Source organism: Megascapheus bottae, chromosome 5 (genome assembly GCF_031878675.1).
Source record: "Megascapheus bottae isolate mThoBot1 chromosome 5, mThoBot2.hap1, whole genome shotgun sequence".
Taxonomy (NCBI): domain Eukaryota; kingdom Metazoa; phylum Chordata; class Mammalia; order Rodentia; family Geomyidae; genus Megascapheus; species Megascapheus bottae.
This window is the reverse complement of record NC_143513.1, coordinates 20,864,297-20,887,589: the sequence shown is the minus strand read 5'-3', so window position 1 is coordinate 20,887,589 and position 23,293 is coordinate 20,864,297. Positions and strand designations below refer to the sequence as shown.

General features: G+C 36.7%; 1 protein-coding gene across 5 annotated transcripts in view; it reads right to left on the bottom strand.

Annotated features, from left to right (window-relative positions):
- Nucleotides 1–3,228: 3,228 nt before the first annotated feature.
- Nucleotides 3,229–23,293, bottom strand: part of Pals2 (protein associated with LIN7 2, MAGUK p55 family member) — a 92,520-nt gene continuing 72,455 nt past the window's right edge. For all 5 annotated transcript variants that reach the window (XM_090332772.1, XM_090332773.1, XM_090332774.1 and 2 more), the window contains 3 exons: nt 7,787–7,989; nt 6,796–6,924; nt 3,229–3,460 (listed from right to left, as the gene is read on the bottom strand). In XM_090332772.1, the coding sequence (XP_090188898.1) occupies nt 3,284–3,460; nt 6,796–6,924; nt 7,787–7,989 (509 nt within the window). In that variant the 3' untranslated portion in view covers nt 3,229–3,283. The remainder of the gene's footprint in view (nt 3,461–6,795; nt 6,925–7,786; nt 7,990–23,293) is intronic.

The following is a 23,293-nucleotide window of genomic DNA, read 5'->3' as shown; positions in this document are numbered from 1 at the left end:
GCAAAACCAGGGCCTTTAAAAATAATCAAACTATTTCAGAATGTTTATTTCAGAATGTCTAATGATTTAAGGAGTAATGAAAGATTTTTAGAAAACCACTTTAATACATTGGTGAATATTTGTATTATTCACACATTTTTGGAGAATAGAATTCTATGCACAGCTGTGTATATATGTACATAAGTATTTATACACATAGCTACAGATACTTAACATTTAAAAAAGAATTACTTATGTACATAAAATTTTAGGTAGAATGACCAGTTTTGTATTTAGTAGAAAGACTACTATAAATTACAAGATCTCAAATCTGTGATTCTGAATAAGACAGTTTTTCAGAAGTTAACCAGGTAAAGTCTGATTATTCAGATTCTGAATTACAGGCTCTCAAATCTGATTCTGAATAAGACAGTTTTTCAGAAGTTAACCATGTAAAATCTGATTATTCAGATTCTGAATTTGCCAAGTCAAAATAACTATACATCGTTCTATGGTGATCTTAACTTTACTCTTTGGATCATGACATTTGTTATACAATAAAATTTTAAAGTAAGGGTTTTATTGTCATTAGGTTAGCATGGGCAAAACAGTACTGGTCATAAATGTTACACCATTGGATTTTATTGCTAATTTGGGTTAAACTGTGGGTGTGTCCTAATAAACCAATCTGCAGTTTTAAAGAAAACTTCTCATAGACTATAATAAGTAAATTTACTAGACTCTACAATCCAGGACATAGACTCATACTAGGTTTCTGATCACAATTTCTGTTTTGGAAAACTATAGTCAGGAACTGTATGAAGTTGGCCAAAATAAAATAACTGATGTACTTGACTTGGGTATCACCTAAATATCAAGAATAACGGGTATCACCTAAATATCAAGAATAACAAGAATGGGGACTTCATAATAAAAGTTGGGTTATAATGAAGGTAAAAATTCTACTCACGTGGCATCCACTCCTTACAGCTAAACGTAGTGGTAAACCAGGGAACATCACCTCCACAGGTAGTTGTACATTTGAAAATGAACATGTATATGAACAGCCATGTTGAGTGCTGGATGTGGATGCTCATCTGGCCACAGGAATCCTTCAGCGTGACGTATCAGCACACCTTGTTTACCTATTTCCAATTATTCAGTAAAGCTATTACAAGGAAGTCTACAATCTCAGACCTCTCCTATAAGAGGAGTACACATTTCCTTGATTATATTACCTGGAAAAATCCTGAGGTGGGGCATCTTAGCTTCAGCACAGCACTGCTGCAGAAATACTCTGGATAAGCTTCTGTGCTGTCATCCCCAGGCTGTGTGAAAAGCTTTCCTGCAGCAGCATGCAGGTGTACTAGAGAAACAGTCCATTTCCTGGGTGTGTGGAACTGGTATTTCTCTTAAGCACACAGTGGGTGGAAACAAGAAGTCACAGGCTTTCACCTCAGTACTGTGCTTTGATTCATGTTTTGAAAAGCCAAGATTTTAGAGCAAATACAGCTTAGCACTTTCCAAAGTTATCAAGAGGAATGATCCATTACGTCACCAATTTCCAGGTTTTAGAAAAAGAATGTGTTTTGGCTATAAAAGTAACAAAACAAAATTCCTATGAAGTTTTCCACTTTAAACAAATATGTAGCCTGACATCTCTGTCACCAGAGTCTTATCAGTATTTAAACATCTACCTCTCCCCCTTTCTTTTGTCAGTGTTGGGGCTTGAACTCAGGACCTGGGCACTGTCCTTGGGCTTTCTCAAAGCTAACACTCCTCCATTTGAGCCATAGTGCCACTTCTGGCCTTTTCTGTTTATCTGGTACCCAGAAATAGATCCTAAGGCTTTGTGATGCTAGGCAAGCACTCTACCACAAGGCCATGAGTGCCACTTCTGGCCTTTTCTGTTTATCTGGTACCCAGAAATAGATCCTAAGGCTTTGTGATGCTAGGCAAGCACTCTACCACAAGGCCATGCTCCCGGCCCACCTAACCCTTTTTTAAAGTATGAAAACTGTATATGAAAATCTAGAAGGGCTACAGAATATGGCTAAATTAGGTAAGCAATGATTTGGACCGCTCAATGTTTTAGGAAAAAAAAATTATACCATGCAAAATCTTCTAAAGGAAGACAGAGGTAAATGTGGGAATTTGTTATATTATGGTTATCAATGCATCTAAAGAACTTTTTCCAAGTCATCAACAAAAAAGTACATTTCCTAAAAGAAATGTTAAACCCTCAAACCATTATTCAATACATATCTTATAATATATATAAAATGATACATATTATATAATGTATCTATGTAATTGTAAAACAGACAAATGTCTAATTTTTGTAAATTATTCAGTGGATTTGATTTCCCCATACAACAAGCATAACAAGTACCCTAACATTCACATCACATTCAAAAGTCCTATGGATCTTTCACAGAAACACTTCCAGTGGTAAACTTAGAGCCATCTTTAAACAACACAGAAATTTGCAGAGGCAGTTTTACTGATCATACCCTTAAAAGTGTAAATTCGTATTTTCCAGGATAAGGCACTCTCTTTAAGTGTGCATGACCTGGCTCAAGTTTCTATACATGTCAGTTAACATCAGCATGTCACATCAACAAATGAAATGAATAATCTTATACAAGAGTACAAGGGATTGCTCTTCATTTTTTCACTAAAGTTAGAAATGAGGGGGGAACTACTTATGGTACAAATTACAGTAATAGATCACTGAAATAATGTAAAATATGTGATACTGGAAAGACTTTTGGAAAGATGATAGATTAACCATAGCACTAATTTTAAAATCCTGATTTTTTAAAAATCTGATTAAGAAGGAGAGGTTGATAAACTACTATTTTCTTCTAATAAGAGCATCTGACCCTTGGCTAGTTACTGAACTAGATGACAGCTTTACAAAACTATTTCAAGTATTCATTATCACAGTGAAAATGTGAGACCAATGGTAAGAGTAAATGATCTGAAAATTCCTTTGATGAAAAAGGTAAGGGTACTAAATCAAAACATATACAAAATGCTTCAACGCATTTCTTTATGTGATATGAATAGAAAGATTATCCATAAAAAGTTAGAAAAATTAAGATTAAATTATATATTAGTACACCTTCTCAACCACACTTTATATAAAAATTCAGAATAGTGTACTGTTATTTCAATCTACACAATAAAAATGCCTTGACTTGGCAGATTATCTTCTATCTGTGCATGTATTTTCTCAGCAGAAGGTTTATTTGTTGAGTCACTGTTTAAGTTTTATTTTAATTGTTAACCTATTGCATCGTCAGTAAACCCAGCTGATTGGAACCCACTGTGGCTCCATTCTCAGTTTCTCTGTGGCATTTTGTAGTTTCTCAAAGGCTTTGTCTAGATTGTCATTTATGATGATCAGATCAAAATAGTGGTTGTAGGCTCTCTGAATCCGGGCACTTTCATCCACTGTTTTCTTCAAGTCTGAATCCTGTAAAAGTTTAAAAAGATAATGATCATACTGCAATGCATATTTACTTGCTCAAACTCTAAAAGCAAGTAAGAAATAGATCTATGGATACCTACTTAGTACAATACTTTGTAAAATTCATTTAATCTTTACATAGTTACACAAAGGACTTTCACTGTAAGAGGTCAACTTGTTTGTTACAACTAATATTAATCTTCAAAATCTATTCAGTATTTAAAAATGCTACATGTTCATCTCTTAGTTTTTTTTTTTTACCATTTACATTTATGTTTGTACTTCTGGTTATTTCTTATCTTCTGTTTTGCTGACACCAAGACAAAATTCCTAATTAAAAGGCTGCTGACTATAATCTTGGGGTGCATCTACGGCAGTTATTGGCAGGTGACAGGTTTCTAATCCCTTTCAAACGATTTTGTCTTATAGGCTATGTAACTCATGGAAGCCATCTAAGTAGAGTAATGGGTTTTGTATGAGTAAGTAGAGCTTTCTGTAAAATCCCACAACTCCATATCTTACAAATATTTACTGAGTTGCTGCTGTTTCACAGTCAGCAGCCGACTGTGGAAGAGACCAATAATGGACAAATAAACAAATTGAAAGTTGTAAATAGCATTATAAAAGAAACAAAAGCATAAAGTATTTTAAGAGACAGAATTGCTGGAAATACATTGATCAAAGGACAGTTCACTAAGAAGCAAAAGAAAATAAGGAAGTTGTCACATGTGTAGTAGAAATAACATTCCAGACAGAGGACACGACAGTTTTAAGTCCAGAAACGACATGGCCCTAGAGTACTTAAGAGACTGAGAGGGAGGGTTGGAGGTTGAAGCTAGGTGATGAACTGCTAGATGTGACGTGGGTCTCGAGAACATGCTGAGAGTGAATGCAGGAAGATTGGTGTCTGTGATCCCGTCAGAGTATATGGTTACCTGGGGTCAGCATGAGTGGCTCACACCTGTAATCCCTGCTACTCCAATGGCTAAGATCTGAGAATCACAGTTTAAAGCCAGCCTGGGCAGGAGAATCCAGAAGACTTATTTCCAGTCAATCAGCAAAAAGCTGGCTCATGTCAGATCACAAGCCTTGAGTGAAAAAGCTAAGGGACAGTGCCCAGGCCCTGGATTCAAGCCCTCTTACTGGCAGTGGGTGATAGGTGGGGTGGGAAGGTTACCTCTGCCTAGATGGTAACAGTGGCAGAGGACAAGGCAAAGACACCAGCCTGGAAATTTATTTTGGTGACAAAATAATCAGGATTAACTGAGTAACTAGAACGAAATAAAAAGTTGCTCTTAAGTTTCTAGCTTGTGTAGATGCATTAAATACATGGCATAGAAGATATAATATTAAGGAGTTGGAAATGAATGTAGAGAATTTTTGTTTTCACATAAAGTATGTGACAAGCGAGGGCTTTGTAATCCATGAAGAAAAAAATGTAATTTCAAATAACTCCATCTTAGAAAACTCATGCCTGGCATAAAAAATTACCCAGAGTCAATGCTGCAAAGAAGTACTAAAATTCCTCTATACAACTGTTCAAAGATAATAATATTAAAAAAAAGATGGGAAACCAGGTGCTGGAGGCTCATATTACTGTGTTACTATGATTCTAGTTACTCAGAAGGCTGAGAAGTTCATGATATCCTTAGCTCCAATTGACAAAAAAGCCAGAAGTACAGCTGTAGCGCAAGTGGTAGAACAATTAACCTTGAGCAAAAAAGCTTAGGGACAGTGCCCAGGTCCTAAACTCAGGCCCCAGGAAAAGCATGGAAAAAATAAAAAGGTAGGAAAATTCAGCCTACAATGAGAAAAATCATTTAATTATTCACTCCAAGTGACCCAGAACTGATAGCAATAAAATTAGTAGTAGAAACATTAAGCACTTATTGTTAAGTATATTTCATATATTTTAAAAAGTTAAGTGAAGACATGGAGCAACTTAAAAGAGCTAAGGTGACTTAGATCACCTGATTTCCAGACACATTAGCAGCCATATAGGATGGAAAGAGGAAAGTGTGGGGGTGGGGGAATTTTAATGAGGAACACAGGGAAAGTGTAGAGGTGATGGACTTCAGATTCTCATTGACAGGGTTCATGAATACATGCAGATACCCAAACTTATCAAATTGGCTAGTTTTAGATAAACAGAGAGAGCTGTAAGTCAACTGAGCCGAAAAACAGAGATTTATTTAGGAGACACTAAGTAAATGCAACGTATTGAACTTTTTTGGATCCTGATTTCAACAAGTCAACTACAAAAAATCTACAATTTAAAAATTAAAATATAGGCCAGGCATTGTGGCTCATGCCTGTTAATCCTAGCTATTCAGGAGGCTGAGGTCTGAGGATCCTGGTTTAAAGTTAGCCCTGGCACTAAAGAACACATGAGACTCTTATTTCCAATTTATCACTAGAAAATCGGGAGTGGGGTTGTGGCTCCAGGGGTAGGGCAGTAGCCTTGAGCTGAAGAGCTCAAGGACAATGCCAAGACCCAGAGTTCAAGTCCTATCACCCACTAAAAAAAAAAAAAGGAAGAAAACTAAAATATAGAAGACATAGTGATATTAAAACAATGGCTGTTTTTATTAGAAGTATCATGATCATGTTTCTAAAGAAGTTCTTACATTTTAGAAATGAATACTAAAGTATAGCTGACATGGTTATCAGATTTGCTTCAAAATAACTCAAGCTGAGAGAGAAAGTAGGGACGGAACAAACAACAATGGCCAGATGTTACTTATGATAGGAGACAGGCACACGAGGCCGTATGACCTTTTTGGAATGTGCCTTCATATTTTCCATAATATGAAACCATTTGATGAACATGTTTGTTAGAGGCCTTGAAGCCATATTTCCTTATTGGTAAACAGAAAGGGTTGAATTCATATACCTAATTTAATATGATCCTTTTCCTTCCTTCCTTTTTTTGCCAGCCCTGGGGCTTGAACTCAGGGCCTTGGCACTGTAATTGGGCTTTCTCAAGGCTAGTACTCTACCACCTGAGCCACAGCGGGACTTCCGTTTTTTTTTGTTGTTTATGAGGTACCCAGGGCTTCATGCATGCTAGGAAGCATTCTACCACTAGGCCAAACTCCCATCCCACCCTTGATCCTTTTCATTTTATAAAAGATGGACAACTTTTATTTTAAAATAAGGATTCTCAAATAAAAGCAATACTGTCCCAAATGCTAAGTCTAGTGAATTAATCTTTATAATACCTTGTATAGTATATGTTTAGCTTCCAAGTACAATTAAATAGAATCCAGTGTACTTAGAAGAAAAAAGGAAGGAAACAATCTGGAGAAAATAGGGCTGCCTGCCTGCAAAGCAGCACTCACCGTCAGAAGCTTGGTGGTAATGCCAGCATCCACTACAGCCTTGTGCATGGCACGTAAGGTCTCCAGCTCTGGGGCAGCAATAAAGACCACGTACGGCATGAACTCTGAAGTCCTCAACACCTTCAGTGCCTGCGAAGAAGCACAATTAGAAACCAATTTATATAGCACTAGAATCTAAAGTATACTACCATTTAGAGTAAATCAAACTCTAGCTACCCGGTTCTAAGAATTAAGGATATCATTTACCATCTACCCCATCCTACTCATCTATTTTCCTGAAACAGTGGTCTACTTTGTTGTGAATTTGGTCTCCTCTTGAACAAGGAAAGGTGTAAAAATTAACAGAAAAATAATGGAGTGATATAAACTCTAAGAGAACTGTCAAATTGAAAAAAGTAGAAAATAACATACTGCAGAATGAAGTAACTATACATTCAACAGCTTTTCAGAAACTGACAAGAGATCAAGAAAACGGATTTTAAAAATGCTAAAGAATCTGCATGTAATCTTTCCACTTATATAAAAAAATAACAAGTAAAAAAATCAGTGACAGCATGTATGTATCTGTATTTAAGGCATACTAAAATGACTAGAAAGATACACACCAAGTACTTATTTATCTGAGTAAAAAGTGACGTTGAGTTGAGTGAAGAGGAATAGGAAGGGGTGAGACAAAGAGTATTTCTTTGTTGCAGCTTTGAGTTTTAAATTTAGTATTTATTGACATACACATTCATGTCTTATATAACAAGTGAAACACGGAACTTTTATTTAATAACAAGATTTCTATTGCAATATGAGCCCTTGCAGGCTAACTGGTCAGAAATTTAATTACATAATTAGCTATGGATGCATAATGATCTTCTCTATTATGTAAAGTTAGGAGAAAAAAAAAAAGAGTCGTCTTTCCTCTTTGAGAAAGCAAGAGTCCCATTTAGCCTACACAGAACCAAAAACTCCCCAGGAAATAAAAGCTTTAAAAGCAGCTTACTTGTGGGTTGACGTCCAAAATACATGTCCGTCCGGTTTGGACAACTTCAAGAATAGAGTCAATTTTCGTCCCGTAGAGGTTTCCTTCATATTCCCCATGCTCCAAATACTTTCCAGCTTTAATATCTGCTTCCATCTCAGACCGTGAAACAAATTTATATGCTTGGCCATCTTTTTCATCCTCCCGTGGCTTCCGTGAAGTGACTAAGTAAAAGAACATTCCAAATTTATATAGAGATTACAGGGCATAAAAATTAAGACTAAAGTTTGAACAAATGGGAATGCATTAAACTACAGAGCTTCTATATGGGAAAGGACATGGCTAACAAGTTAAATAGAAACCCCACAGAGTGGGAGATCTCCACTAACCATACAACAGACAAGGGCCTCATATCTAAAATATATCTACAGCTGAAAAAATTGAATCTAACCAAAACAAATCTTCAAAGAAACAAACATTCCATTAAAAGATGAGCCAAAGATTTAAAGAGAGACTTCTCTGAAGAAGAAATAAGAAGGGCCTATAAACACATGAAGAAATGCTCGACATCTCTAGCCCTAAAGGAAATGCAAATCAAAGTAACTTTTGAGATTCCACTTCATTTCACTTAGAATGACCATGATCAAGAAATCTAATAACAACAATTGCTGGCCGGGAAGAACTGCTACTACCCTGTTGGCGGGAGTGTAAACTAGTTCAACCACTCATTCAAGCAATATGGCAGTTCCTCAAAAGACTAAACACAGAGCTCCCCTATTACCCAGCAATTCCACTACTTGGCATTTACTCAAATGTCCAGAAGCAAGGCCATACTAAAGCCACTCGCAAAACGATGTTCATTGCAGCATTATTTACCATAGCGAAGATATGGGACCAACCCAGATGCCCCTCAGTTGATGAGTGGATCAAGAAGAGGTGATATTTATACACAATGGAATTCTATGCTATCATGAGAAAGAATGACATTGCCTCATTTGTAAGGAAATGGAAAGACTTGGAAAAAAATCATATTAAGTGAAGTAAGCCAGACCCAAAGACTCAATGGTTTCCCTCATTTGTAATACTTAGTATACTTTAGGATTCTCCTAGCAGAGGATTACAATAGTTCAAAACTAGATACATAAGGTCACATAGGATGAGACTAAATGAAAAGATCTTTAGGATGTGGAAACAAGAGCTTTATCTTGCATGATTGTTGTTCTGAATGTACTATGTTATTCTCTTCTTTTTTTTTGCCCTTTGTTTAGTCTTATATTGTTACTGTATCTGACTTTGTTACCTGGTATATTTTATATACGTTTATTTGTTTATTTGAAATAGAAAAGGGAAGGGGGGGAAACCCAAGATGATTAGGAGGGGGTAAGGGAAATGCAGACAAAAACATGAGACGGGGTATCAATGTGTGAGAAATAATGTACCTACTACCTGACAAATGTAACTGTAACCCCTCTATACATTATCCCAACAATTAAAAAATTAGTACTAACATACACTAAGTAGTTTGTATGATTTTTTTCTTAGTGCAGGGTCTGGCAACTTATAACTTACAGCTAAATCTGATCATTTTTTATGTAAAGTATTATTGGACTATAAGCTATTCTCATTATGTATTTTTAAAGTTTCCTTCCTATTAGTTTCTATGACAAAGATGAGATGGAACACAAAGTCTAAAATGTTTACTGTGTGGCCATTAAGCAGAAATTATTTGTTTACTTCTGACTCAGAAGAATGTTTTAGTAGCAAATATAAAATTTATATAAAAATGTGACTAGGGGGTGAAGGGTCAATGGAACAATGAAGCTTGGTGAAATTGCTTTGTGAAGAGGTGTCAAATGAAATAGTGTTGTATAAACTAAGTGATGTTAATTTAAAAAAATGTGGGGAAAAGGTCATTTTGAAACTCAAAAATTATTGCCTAGAAACAGAGTCCTAAATTAAGCCCACTGTTATGTGAATCTTAGTAAAAGTTTAAGACCGACTGCATGAATCTTGTCTAACTAGCGTGTCTTTTACCTTAAAGAATTTATTATATCCTTTCTTTCTACTTTACTACTTCCTAATTGAGTACCAAAAAGGTGAGCAAAGTTTTCCCTTTCTTAGTAATACTAATTTTCAGAAATGTAGTACTATCTAGAAATTATCTATTCATTAACTTCATTCAAGACCTATCCTTCTTCCCAGGTCCCTCTTGATCAGCAGGAGGGACAGGGAAAACATGCCCCGACCAGGACGAGCGGAGAGGGGAGAGGGCCCATTGACTGCCTGCACCCAGCCTTCCTTCCCTGGAGGACAAACAGACGCGCCAAGGAGGTTCATCAAGGCAGGAACTCTCCCAAAGCCCTCTCCTGAGGAAGTCCCTCCAGCTAATATACCCTCACTCTAGGTCTCAGCAGAGTGATAAAGCCATAACACATCTGTAAACAATGGTAATCAAGTCTTGTGCCCTGCCTCTTGCGCCTTGCCTTGTCTCAGCAGAAAGTTATTAGACATGGCGTTACTTGGCTCCCAGCATGTCTTTTAGCTTCCCACTTATGATCTTACCAAACTTCAAATGTTCTATTCAGAGATGGAGTTAGCCACCTCATTATTGTTATGGCCTATTAATCTCCCCTACAGTTCCTGACATGCGCTTTCTGAATGAGAGTGTTTAGCCCAAGTCCAAATTCAGAAGAGGATCTCTGTGTATTTTACAACTCTGAATAATTTTAGACATGTATGTCTGTGGTAGAATGGACTATTCCCATTTTTCAAACTACTGCAAAGGTGTATTCCTAACCAACTTTGGCTTTTAGAAGGAGATTTTTATTGTGTATTATTTTAGCTTATCTGGCTGGATCAGATTGATCTATCTACCTATCTATCTAAATTCTGAAGTGGTGCTGTGGTGCCTTGAGCAAAAGGAGCTCAGGGACAGTGCCCAAGCCCCAAGGTCAAACCCCATGACTGAACCTCTCACCCCAAAATCTATCTCATATTATATACTTAAAAATGTAGAATGTATATCCAACTAAATCATTAAGTGCAATAAATTAAAATTAGGAAGTAATGTAAATAAAAAGTTCAAAATGTAAGATATCATGAAAAGGTTTATATGATTAAAATGAAGCGTCCAACTCAAGATTCAACAATAAGGCTCCCATTATGAAATCATTTGTATAGCAGGAATTCTCTGGAATAACAAACCTGAAGAATCTGTAAGATGTTATGATAGCTTTTCATTCAAAATATCATCCCTCTTTCTGGAATCCACCAAAGGCAGTATATGATAAAATTTCTAAGGTAACTTGAAATTCTCTCAGTAAATGCATATTGAGACTTGGCTCAACATCTGAACATAAGCATAAAAATGGTTTTTTTTGTTTCATTTTTGGGAAGCCTTCCAATGAAACTATGTATGGAAACATGCTGCTTAAAATAAAAGTAATGTATATTGCGTGTCACCCCTCAACAAGATAGCTCCCTCCTTTCTTTTTTCTTTCCCTTTTCTCTTACCTGCCTACGTGCCTCCTCCTTCCCAACCTCCCAGCCTTCTTTCTTTCTTACCCCTACCCTCCCCCTCTCTCCTTTCTCTCCCATTCTTTCTTTTTGCCAGGACTGGGGCTTGAACTCAGGAACTTGCTTTCTTTCACAGCTTGCCTGCCCATGGCTAGTGCTCTACCACTCAAACCATACACTTCTAGTCTGGCAGCTTGCCGGTTAATTGGAGATGGAATCTTACTAACTTTTCTGCCAAGATCTTCTGATATTAGCCTTGAGTAGACAGGATTGTGGAAGTGAGTCATTTATCAATGGCAAAAACTTTAATTCTTGGTAAAATGTTTACAGATGATTTTTGTGTACAACCTCATTCTCTACTGAACATGCCAAGACAAACCTAGAACAGAACTTTCATATGTGAACCCTTTTGCCTCATATTTATACCCTTTCCATTCCTAAAAGATAGAAATTAAAATTGAGTACAACGGAGTCCTTGTGCTTATATGCTAAGCAATTTATATATAATGTGATTTCTTAGAAGTGAGTGTAAATGATTGGAAAAAACTTCATCAGGGAAGAAACAATAAAACATTTCTTTAGTTTACTAAGCTCAAGAAATCATTGTTAAAAGAGAAAATAGGGTTTATAAGATAGTTTATATTCCTGAAATACCAATGCTCTTCTATTTTACTTTAGGATTATTTTATAATATATTAAATAATAAAACAATAATATAATACCATCTGTATCCAACCTAATAATATTTAATACAACACCATGTACTACTATACATTAGATTAGATCTATACACCCCCTGTAGGTCAAAGACCCAAAGGAACTAAAATTAGACTAATAGCATTCTTGGGTTCCCGGCACCTCTATTCATAGCCAGATATGGAAATAATTCATGTCCACCAACCAGACCAAAAAAAAATACCATGGAAAATAAACACAATGGATACTATTCAACCTTTAAAAACCAGGTAATTTGCAACCACATGGATCAATCTAGAGGCTAATAGGTTAAGCAAAATAAGCCAGGCACAGAGACAAATGCAATACATTCTGACTTATAAGTGGAAGTTGAAAAATTCAAACTCACAGAAACAAAGAGCAGCCTTTGATATAAGACTGAGTGCAGGGCAATGGGTGACATTTGGTTAGTGGTTATAAAGGAGAGATGTTATCATGTTCCATAATATGGTAATAAAATGACTAGTTAAAAGTAAATTGAATATTTACAAGAGTGTTATAAATACTCTAATGGTTATTAGATAAGCTAACACAATGTGAACATTATGTAATATAAACATGTATAGAAACATCCATTGTTCTATCTATCTATCTATCTACCCACCTACCTACCTACCTACGAATGATGCAACTTAGGAAAACTCGTCTTAATCAGCATTTTTTTCTGTGCTCTATAAAAAGCCAGATGAATGATTTAAAAAAAGCATTATAAGGTGGGTGCTGCTGGCTTATGCATGTAATCCAACTCAGGAGGTTGAGATCTGAGGATTACAGTTCAAAGACAGCCTGTACAAAGATATTTGAGACTTAATCTCCAGTTAACTAGCAAAAAGCCAGAACTGCAGGTATGTCTCAAGTAGTAGGGTGCCAACCTTAATCTCCTTATCTGCCAAGCCCACACATAGGAACAGCAATTGGCTGGGAATGCAGCCTAGTGGTAGCATGCTTGCCTAGCATGTATGAAGCCCTGAGTTCCATTCATTAGTACCATATAAACAGGAAAGAAAAAAAAAGAACAGCAGTAATACTTAGACTTAGTAATACAAAGACTGTAGCACATGTTGGAATATTAAGAAACTATTAAAAATTTTCAGCTTTTTATGTTAGTAAAACATACACAGGAGAGCCCATTCTAATAATCCTTATTTTAACTCAGTTTATCTAGTGCATTGACATTGCTTTGCACCATGACTATTCATTCCAAAACCATGAATAGCTAACGCCCTGCTATGCATGCTCCCAGTCACTGGTCAGCACTATTTCACCTTTTATCTGTTTTACATACTCCAGGGGACTCATATAGATGGTATGAGAGGTTTATTTCACTCATCATATTTTAAGGTACATTTGCCTGCACCAAGTATCAGAAGGCCATTCCTTTTCAAAGCTGAATATTTTAATCATACATACACATCATATATTGTTCATCTAATCATCCACTGATGGTCAATCGTTGTGTTTCTATTTTTGACTATATTATAATGCCATGAATACTACAGTACATGTATATCTCAATTCTGTTCTGAGAAGCTAAATTACTATATCAGATGGTAATTTGTGTTTATTAGTTGAGCCACAGCCCCACTTCCAGTAGTGTGGTAGGTAAGTGACAAAAAGAATCTCAAGGACTTTCATGCTTGAGCTGATTCCAAACTGCAATCCTCAGAGTTCAGCCTCCAAGGTAGTTAGGATTATAGGCCATGAGAGTTTAGTGCCTAGCTTCCTTTTCTTTTACTCTGTTATAATATTAATGTTTTCCCAGATATTTTACAGGCATAGGAAAAATACTCATGTTTATTCATTCACCCAATATTTATGGAACACATACTACAGACATTAGTCTAGGTATAGGGTTTTATAGAAGTATAAAAGATAAATTCTGTTATTGTGGGATCTTTTAAAACATCGAGACAGGTGAGTAATTAAACAACAAACAGGAATTTAAGTCCTATGTTAGCTATACCAGAGACTACATAAGGTAAATGGTCAGTGAAAGCCTTTGAAAACATGATTTGAATAACAAGAAAAAGCCTGGCAGGCAGAATGTTCCTGGGAGAAGGGCTAATAAAAACCAAAGGCATAAATTACAAGTTTGAGGGGTTTGAAGAAAGGTGAGTACACAAAGTAAGGAAAAAAGTATGCAAATCTGATTTAAATAATGTGATTATAATTCTGTAATTGTAAATTCAATAACTGGAAGGTCTGAATGTTTCCTTTGAATGGTATTTTAATTGTAGTCTCAGAATTTCATTCAAGTCTTAAGAAGATGCTAGAGAATGTCAAGGATCTTTCGTCTTATCTTTCCATGTTATCAAAACTGGTCTTGGATCATTTACCTAACCCCTCTACTTTATGTATGTTCAGAAAGGAGTCATTGAAGTAGTTAGTTACAAGTTTATATGGCAATGGATTTTCTTCTTTTTTCATTATGACTTGTTCTGGCAGTGGAGTGGCTTGTACTCCTACAATTCAACAAGAGTAGGCTAATAAACATATGTGCATGAGTATCTAAAAGATAACATGTGTGGATTTTGCTGAAGGCGTTATACTTAGAAATTCAGTAAAAAACGTTTTTTTAAAAAAAGAGCCCTCTGGCCGGGAGTTTGGCCTAGTAGTTAAAGTGCTTGCCTTGCATGCATGAAGACCCGGGTTCGATTCCTCGGTACCACATACATAGAAAAAAGCCAGAGGTGGTGCTGAGGCTCAAGTGGTAGAGCTCTAGCCTCGAGAAAATCCAAGGACAGTGCTCAGGCCCTGAGCTCAAGCCCAGGACTGGCAAAAAAAAAAAAAAAAGAGCCCTCTACATCCACAGGCTCTTCAACTGCATATTATATTCATCATAGATGGAAAATAGTTAGGGAAACAAAAGTCTCCTGCATCTGAGTATGTCTAGATTTTTTTCAGCTGCTTGCAGCTACATTGGAATTTTATTTCTGGCTATAATAAACAGTTAAGAGACAATTTCAAGTACACAAGATGATGTGCATGGAACACATTGAAATATTGTGTCACTTGAGCATCCTGGTGGACAAGTCTCTGTAAGTGGAGGGGCAGTGTCTTGACTCTAGGAGTTATGGGCAGAAGCTTTGGCAACACCCAAAGAAACAGTTGCAGAAACCTCTATTATTGTTTGTAACAGCACAGAACTCTCCATGGAGGTTCTAAAAACAGCCTCCAAATGGGCTACATTGCAGAGACAGTATTTGAAAATTCATAACATAAAGAACCTCAACAGGCCAGGTCTCACAGGACAATACTTTGTCTCTTTTCCTTTATTGCCTACTTCTTCCTGGTCTGCTCTTGGAAAATCAAAAACATTAGTGGATAAAGAGAAGGGGCAGGCTGATCAGGAATGAGTTGTAAAGAAAGGAACGGAACTAGACTCAAGACTCAAGCTTTCAGTAAGAATAGTCTTTTTAAAAACAGCTAAGCCAGGCATGGTGGTTCACACCTGTAATCCTAGCTACTTAGCAGGCTGAGATCTGAGGAACATGGTTCAAAGCTAGCCTGGGCACTAACATACATGAGACTCATATCGCTAATTAATCACTAGAAAAAAACTAGAAGTGGCACTGTGGCTCCAGGGGTAGGGTGGTAGCCTTGAGCTGAAGAGCACAGGTATAGTGCCTAGACCCAGAGTTCAAGACCCATGACTGACAAAAAAACAAAGAAACAAATAAGAAAACCAACAACAACAAACAAGAAACAGCTAAAAGTGATTATCATTTAATAATAAAAAATCTGAAAGTGAGTAGAAACATTATAGACTCTCTTGGGGCTGAAATAAAAAGGGGGGAGAGATTGTGTTTGGATTCAAAATTGGATCTTTGCTGCTTGATTAAAAAATTCAAAAAATTGGTTTCTAGCCAGCAGAAATATAAAGTTTACTTATGTGTTCTAACAGTGTAGAATGAATTTTTGTTTCCTTAAATTTAGAGCAAGCTTTTAATGAATTATGGACAGATGCTAAAATCACTGGATAAACATTTGTTGAGAACAATTACATAGTTTCAAAGTATTTTTGAAAAGATTACTTGTCAGTTACTTAGACGGACAGTTACATTTTGCAGTGGAGAAATTACTGAACTTAAGTTGTCAATATTAACATTAATGGGTACATTGAGCAGATACAGCCCAGATGCAGTATCGATATATGCTAAAATATAACTTTTGTATTTCTATATCATCCAAATCTAATTACAAGGAAACAATCAAGCAAAATTTGATGGACATTTACCTTATCAGGATTTATAATGAATCAACACAAATTCTAAAAGGCAAAGACTGGCATACTGCATTAAAAAAATTACCACGATCGAACTATATGCTATCTATGAATGGTACTTTATATTTAAAGATATAAATATTAGACAGAGTAAAAGGATTTAAAAAGCCCCACTGTACAAATAGTAATCTAAAGAGAATCGTATACTCTCAGACAAAATAGCCTTTAAGACAAAATCAAATAGGTTAATAGAAACAAACACTTTATCAAGAAGATGAACAACCGTAATCAAATATTTCTCTAACAACAAACTCCTGAAATAACCTGACAAGACTAAAGGATGAAATAAGCAAACCCAAAATAGACAAATACCTTACTTTCATTGATGGGAAAGAACAAATAGGCAAAAGGAAATAAAAGAAAAAGAGAGGACTTGAAAGACTTGAATAATACAACTAACTAGACCTAATATATCCAAAGAGTAACATACTTTTCAACAGTAGAATACATATATTCCCAAAGTGCACATGAAACTATTCTCTAAAACATAAAACAACTCTCAATGAATTTAGGAGAAATAAAATTACACATGTTTTATGGCCACCATGAAATTGTTGTCAATAACAGGGGGAATATAAAAAATTAAAAAAAAAACGTGAATAGAGGGAGAGTGAGTAAATGTAGTGAAAAATTTGAAAAAAGTATGTGGAACTCATAAAAGTCTCTGTAGCCCTGGCACCAGGATTAATTCCAAATAGATCAAAGACCTCGAAGTAAAAGCAGATACCCTCAACACTTTACAAGAAGGAATAGGAGATACACTAGGTTTCCTTGGCACAAGTCAAAACTTTTTTAATAAAGACCCAGAAACACAACAAATCAAAGACAGTGTGAACAAATGGGACTTCATTAAACTGCAGAGCTTCTGTATGGTAAAGGACATAGTAAACAAACTAAATAGAAAGCCCACAGACTGGGAGATCTTCACTAACCATATAACAAAGGCTTCATATCTATCTACAGCTAAAAAAATTGAATCTCTCCAAAACAAATCTTCCCAGAAACAACCATCCCATTAAAAGATGGACCAAAGACTTAAAGAGAGACTTCTCTGAAGAAAGAATAAGAATGGCCTATAGACACACGAGGATATGCTCAACATCTCTGCCATAAAAGAAATGCAAATCAAAACAACTTTGAGATTCCACCTCACTCTAGTTAGAATGGCCATGATCAAGAAATCTAATAACAGATGCTAGCGGGGATGTGCCCAGGAGGGATCATTACTACACTGTTGGTGGGAGTGTAAACTAGTTCAACCAATCATTCAAGCAGTATGGTGGTTCCCCAAAAGACTATGACCCAGCAATCCCACTCCTTGGCATTTACCCAAATGTCCAGAAACCAGGCCATACTAAAGCCACTAGCAAAATAATGCTCATTGCAGCACTATTTACCATAGCAAAGATATAGAACCAACCCAGATTCCCCTCAGTAGATGAGTAGATCAAGAAGAGGTGGTATTTATACACAATGGAATTCTATGCAGCCCTGAGAAAGAATGACATTGCCCCATTTGTAAGGAAATGGAAAGACTTGGAAAAGTACCTAGGAATTAGCTTAACTAAGAATGTAAAGGACCTTTTTGACGAAAACTTTAAAACCCTAAAAAAGGAAATTAAAGCCGAACTAAGGAAATGGAAAAACCTTCCATGCTCCTGGATTGGAAGAATCAACATTGTGAAAATGACAATCTTGCCAAGAGCTATCTACAAATTCAATGCAATACCCATCAACATCCCAATGTCATTCTTTAAAGAAATAGAAGAGGCAATCCAAAATTTCATATGGAATAATAAAAGACCCCGTATAGCAAAAACACTTCTTAGCAGAAAGAACAGCGCTGGAGGAATTTCAATTCCAAACTTTAGACTCTATTACAGGCTATAATTCTCAAAACAGCTTGGTACTGGCACAGGAACAGGCCTGAAGACCAATGGAATAGAACTGAGGACCCAGATATTAAACCACAGACATATGGTCGCCTAATCTTTGACAAGGGAGCCAAAAAAATAGAATGGAAGAAAGACAGCCTCTTCAACAAGTTGTGCTGGCAGAACTGGTTAAGCACCTGCAGAAAACTAAAGCTGGATCCTTCTTTGTCACCTTGCACTAGAATTAACTCCAAATGGATCAAAGACCTGGAGGTAAAAGCTGACACACTGAAAACTCTACAGGAAGGAATAGGAGATACACTAGGCCTCCTTGGCACAGGTCGAAACTTTCTTAATAAGGACCAAGAATCACAACAAATCAGAGAAAGGCTGGATAAGTGGGACTGCATTAAACTGCAGAGCTTTTGCATGGCAAAGGACATAGCTAGTAAACTAATCAGGAAGCCTACAGAGTGGGAGAAGATCTTCACCAACCAAACAACGGACAACGGCCTCATATCTAAAATATATCAACAACTCAAAAAATTGAATCACTCCAAAACTAACCTCCAAAGTAACAACCATCCCATTAAAAAATGGGCCAAAGACTTAAACAGAGTCTTCTCTGAAGAAGAAACAAAAATGGCCTACAGACACATGAAGAAATGCTCAACATCTCTGGTCATAAAAGAAATGCAAATCAAAACAAGTCTAAGATTCCACCTCACTCTAGCTAGAATGGCCAGGATCAGAAAAACGAATGACAACAGATGCTGGAGGGGATGTGGCCAGGAGGGATCACTACTACACTGTTGGTGGGAGTGCAAACTCATTCAACCACTATGGAAAGCAGTGTGGCAGTGCCTCAAAAGGCTAAACATAGAACTCCCCTTATGACCCAGCAATTCCACTACTTGGCATTTACCCAACCACCCAGAAACAAGGACATACTAAACCCACTAGCACAACAATGTTCATTGCAGCACTATTCACCATAGCAAAGATATGGAACCAACCTAGATGTCCCTCAGTTGATGAGTGGATCAACAAGTTGTGGTATTTGTACACAATGGAATTCTATGCTGCTGTCAGAAAGAATGACATCGCCCCATTTGTTAGGAAATGGAAAGACTTAGAAAAAATCATATTAAGTGAAGTAAGCCAGACTCAAAGGAACTTAGGCTCAATGGTTTCCCTCATTCGTCATAATCAGTAGAAACCTTGGGCTCTACTAGCAGAGATCTGCAATAGAGCAAAATCTTGATACATAAGGACATATAATGTGAAGCTAATTGAAAGGACCTCCAGGATAGTGAAACAAAAGCCATATAATGAATGATTGTTGTCCTTAATGTACTATGTTGTCTCTCATCTCCTTTGCTGTCCCTTGGTTATCTCATATGGGTGTAGTATCTCACTTTGTTATCTGATATATTGAATTTATTTGTATTTGATAGGGAAGGGGGGAAAACCAAGACGGGTGGGGGGTGTGGGGGGGGAGGGAAACGGGTACCAAGACATGTGAAAGGGTATCAATGTATGTGAATTAATGCACCTTCTATCTGACAAATATCATGTAACCCTTTTACTAATTACAATAAAAAAATAAAAAAAATAAAAAAAATATAGTATGATATTCTCTTCTCTTTTGTTGCCCTTTGGTTAAACTCATATTGTTACTGTATCTGACTTTGTTACCTGGCATACTATATATACATTTATTTGTTTATCTGAAATAGAAAAGAGAAGGAGGAAAACAAGATGATTGGGAGGGGGTAGGAGGAGAGAAATGCAGACAAAAACATGAGAAGGGGTATCAATGTGTGAGAAGTAACGAACCTACTATCTGGCAAATGTTACTGTAACCCCTACATACATTACAATGATCATTTACTGCGGTGCTAAAATACAGAGGAAAAAAAAGTCTCTGTAGCTACTTATGTAAAAAGAAAAGAAAATGGACTTCTAAGTCCAGTTAGTTTTATCTATTTAGGAGAAAGAGCAAACAGAGAATATTGTAAGACAAATGAAAACAAAATCATAACATACAAAAACATTTGTAAGAAAACAATAGCAGTGTTACTGGATGTTTAGTGGGAAGCAGTGTTAAATTCCGATGTCAAAAATATATATACAAAAATATACATGTGAGTACCATGGCGCACCTGTAACCTTAGACACTCTGGAAGCTGAGATCTGAGAATCATTGTTCAAAACTATCCAGGAACAAAAGTCCCTGAGACTCTTATCTCTAATTAACCACCAGAAAACTAGAAGTGGTGCTGTGGCTCAAGTGGCAGAGCACTAGCATTGGCCAATGCCTAGGCCCAGAATTCAGAAGCCCCACAACTGAGCAATAAATAAATAAATAAGATCTGAGGATCATGGTTTGAAGCCAGTCCAAGCAAAAAAGTCATGAGACTCTTAACTCCAATTAGGCATCAAAAAAGGTGGAAGTGGAGCTGTGACTCAAGTGTTAGTTTTCGAAAACAAAACTCAGGTACAGCACTCAGTCCCAAAGTTTAAACCACAGGACCAGCACAGAAAAAGACAAGATCTCAAGTCAACAACCTAACTTGCCATAAAAGAAATGTGAAAAGATCAATCTAGATCCAAAGGTCAAGTAGACACGAGGAAACTATAATAAAGAGTACAAAAATCAACAAAAGGAAAGTTTTTAAATTATGAAATTGATAAATATTTGGGGAGAGAGAGAAAGAGAGAAAGAGAAAGAGAGAGAGAGAGAGAGAGAGAGAGAGAGAGAGGGAGAGGGAGAGGGAGAGGGAGAGGGAGAGGGAGAGGGAGAGGGAGAGGGAGAGGGAGAGGGAGAGAGGGAGAGGGAGAGAGGGAGGGAGGGAGGGAGGGAGAGAGAGGAGAGAGAGAGAGAGAGAGAGAGAGAGAGAGAGAGAGAGAGAGAGAGAGAGAAGGGGGAGTGGGAGAGGGTGCATAAATTTCTAAATTTAAGAATGTTTATTTTGGACTCTATAGAAATCCTGAAACTGGTTGAAAAGAAATTGAAAGTGAAAATGTTTTTACAATGCTGTCACTATATTACAAACCACTAATGTGTATACTTAAAATGGATGGCTTGTATGTATCTGAATTATATATTAATGAAGGTATTAAGAAAAAGAACCAAAGCCAGGCATGTAATCCTAGGTACTCAGAAGGCTGAGATCTGAAGATCACAGTTTGAAGCCAGCCAGAGCAGGAAATTCCATGAGAGTCTTATCTCCAATTAACTACTTAAAAATAAAAACAAAAAATGGCCAGGAGTAGTATTGTGACTTGAGCAAAAGAAGCCCAGAGACAGCACCCAGGCACTGAGTTCAAGCCCCAGGATCAGCAAAAGAACCAAGAAAGATGGAAAGTAAAAAACAAAACATAAAAAAAAGTAAAAAATAGAGTATAAGGGTGAAGAAAAAGTAGTGGTAAGCAACATAGTTCTGAAACCTGACTACCTTCAAATTCTGTGGAAGTAAAAGCATAAACAGAAATTCTAGTTTTGGAAACTTATGATACTCTAAGCCATGCTTCATTAAAACAACTTTAGAGAACTGATTTTTCAGGCAGAAGCCATAAAGATGTGGAAAGGGTAATGGATGACAATGAAGTGGATTTACTCCATAAGAACCTCGAAGAGACTTTCAATACAAAACTAACAATTGAGAGGAGTTGATTGTGTATATAGAGCAAGTAGTCTGCATCCCAATCCTCTCTTTATCTTCAGTAAATAATAGTCCTGCTTCTCAGCAGGATTATTATCTGGAGAAATTCAATAGTTACAAAATAAAATTTCTTGCACAAACATTTCATGCACCTCCAGTAAAGCAGCAAATTCCTTATCTCTTATCTCAGCCAACTAGTAAGACTTGCCAAAAAGCATACAGAACCACTGGTTCTAATATTTTACTTGTAAGTCTGGATATATAATCTGGGATCAGTCCAGCATAAAAAGAACATAGATCTACCATGAACAAATAGAAAAAGAAAAACAAAAAACAGGAAAAGAATAACCAGAGACTTTTAGCCTATGAAAGTATTTAAGCACAACATTTAGTATTCTTAAAGATACAGAAGAGACAGCACAACAGAAGGAAAAAAGAAAAAAAGAATGAAAAGATAAAAAGATAGCACATGGATAAGAGAACAGTAAGAACATGAAAAATATGATTACTACTGATTGTCGTGATAATCTTTCAGAAGGCAAAATAAAACAAGACCCTGAAAAGATAGATGATTTTTCCCCTATTAAAGTACAGATTAGATTGAGAAGAGAATTCATGTCATGTATCTCAGGCTAATGAATCCTTGAGAAAACAGGGAAAAATCAACCAAGAAATAAGAAAATTGTCCAGGATTGAAGGACATGAATTTCATACTTGATATGCTCACCAATCATCACAGTAAATGAAAAAATAAGATTCAGCACTTAGGTATACTATTAAAATTTTGGAATGCTTTAAAAAACAGTGAAATAAAACAAGGGAGCCTAAATACCTATGAAAGAAAACTCTGGTCATGTATTAAAAAAATAAGAACTAGGGCAATTTTTCATCAGAACTGGATTCAGGAATAACCCAGAATTTGAGAGAGAGAGAGAGAGAGAGGAAGGAGAGGAGAGGAGAGAGGAGAGAGGAGAGAGGAGAGAGGAGAGAGGAGAGAGGAGAGAGGAGAGAGGAGAGAGGAGAGAGGAGAGAGGAGAGAGGAGAGAGGAGAGAGGAGAGAGGAGAGAGAGAGAGAGAGAGAGAGAGAGAGAGAGAGAGAGAGAGAGAGAGAGAGAGAGAGAGAGAGAGAGAGAGTGAGTGTGTGTGTGTGTGTGTGTGTGTGTGTGTGTGTGCGTGCGCGCGCGCGCACCTGCACTGGGACTTGAACTCAGGGTTTCATGCTCTCTACCACTTGATCATACCTCCATTTCTGACTATACCTCTGCTTCAGGCTTTTTGCTGATAACCCAGAATTTCTATTCTCAGCCAGCTAAGTAATCAACTAAACAGATAATAGGAAACATAAACCTTAAAATACAGATAATAAAATTATATTCCATCACTTCTTTTGAGGTGAAGGGTGGGAGGAATGGTGACAAACCAAACAAGAAATATAAGGCATCTGTAGGGG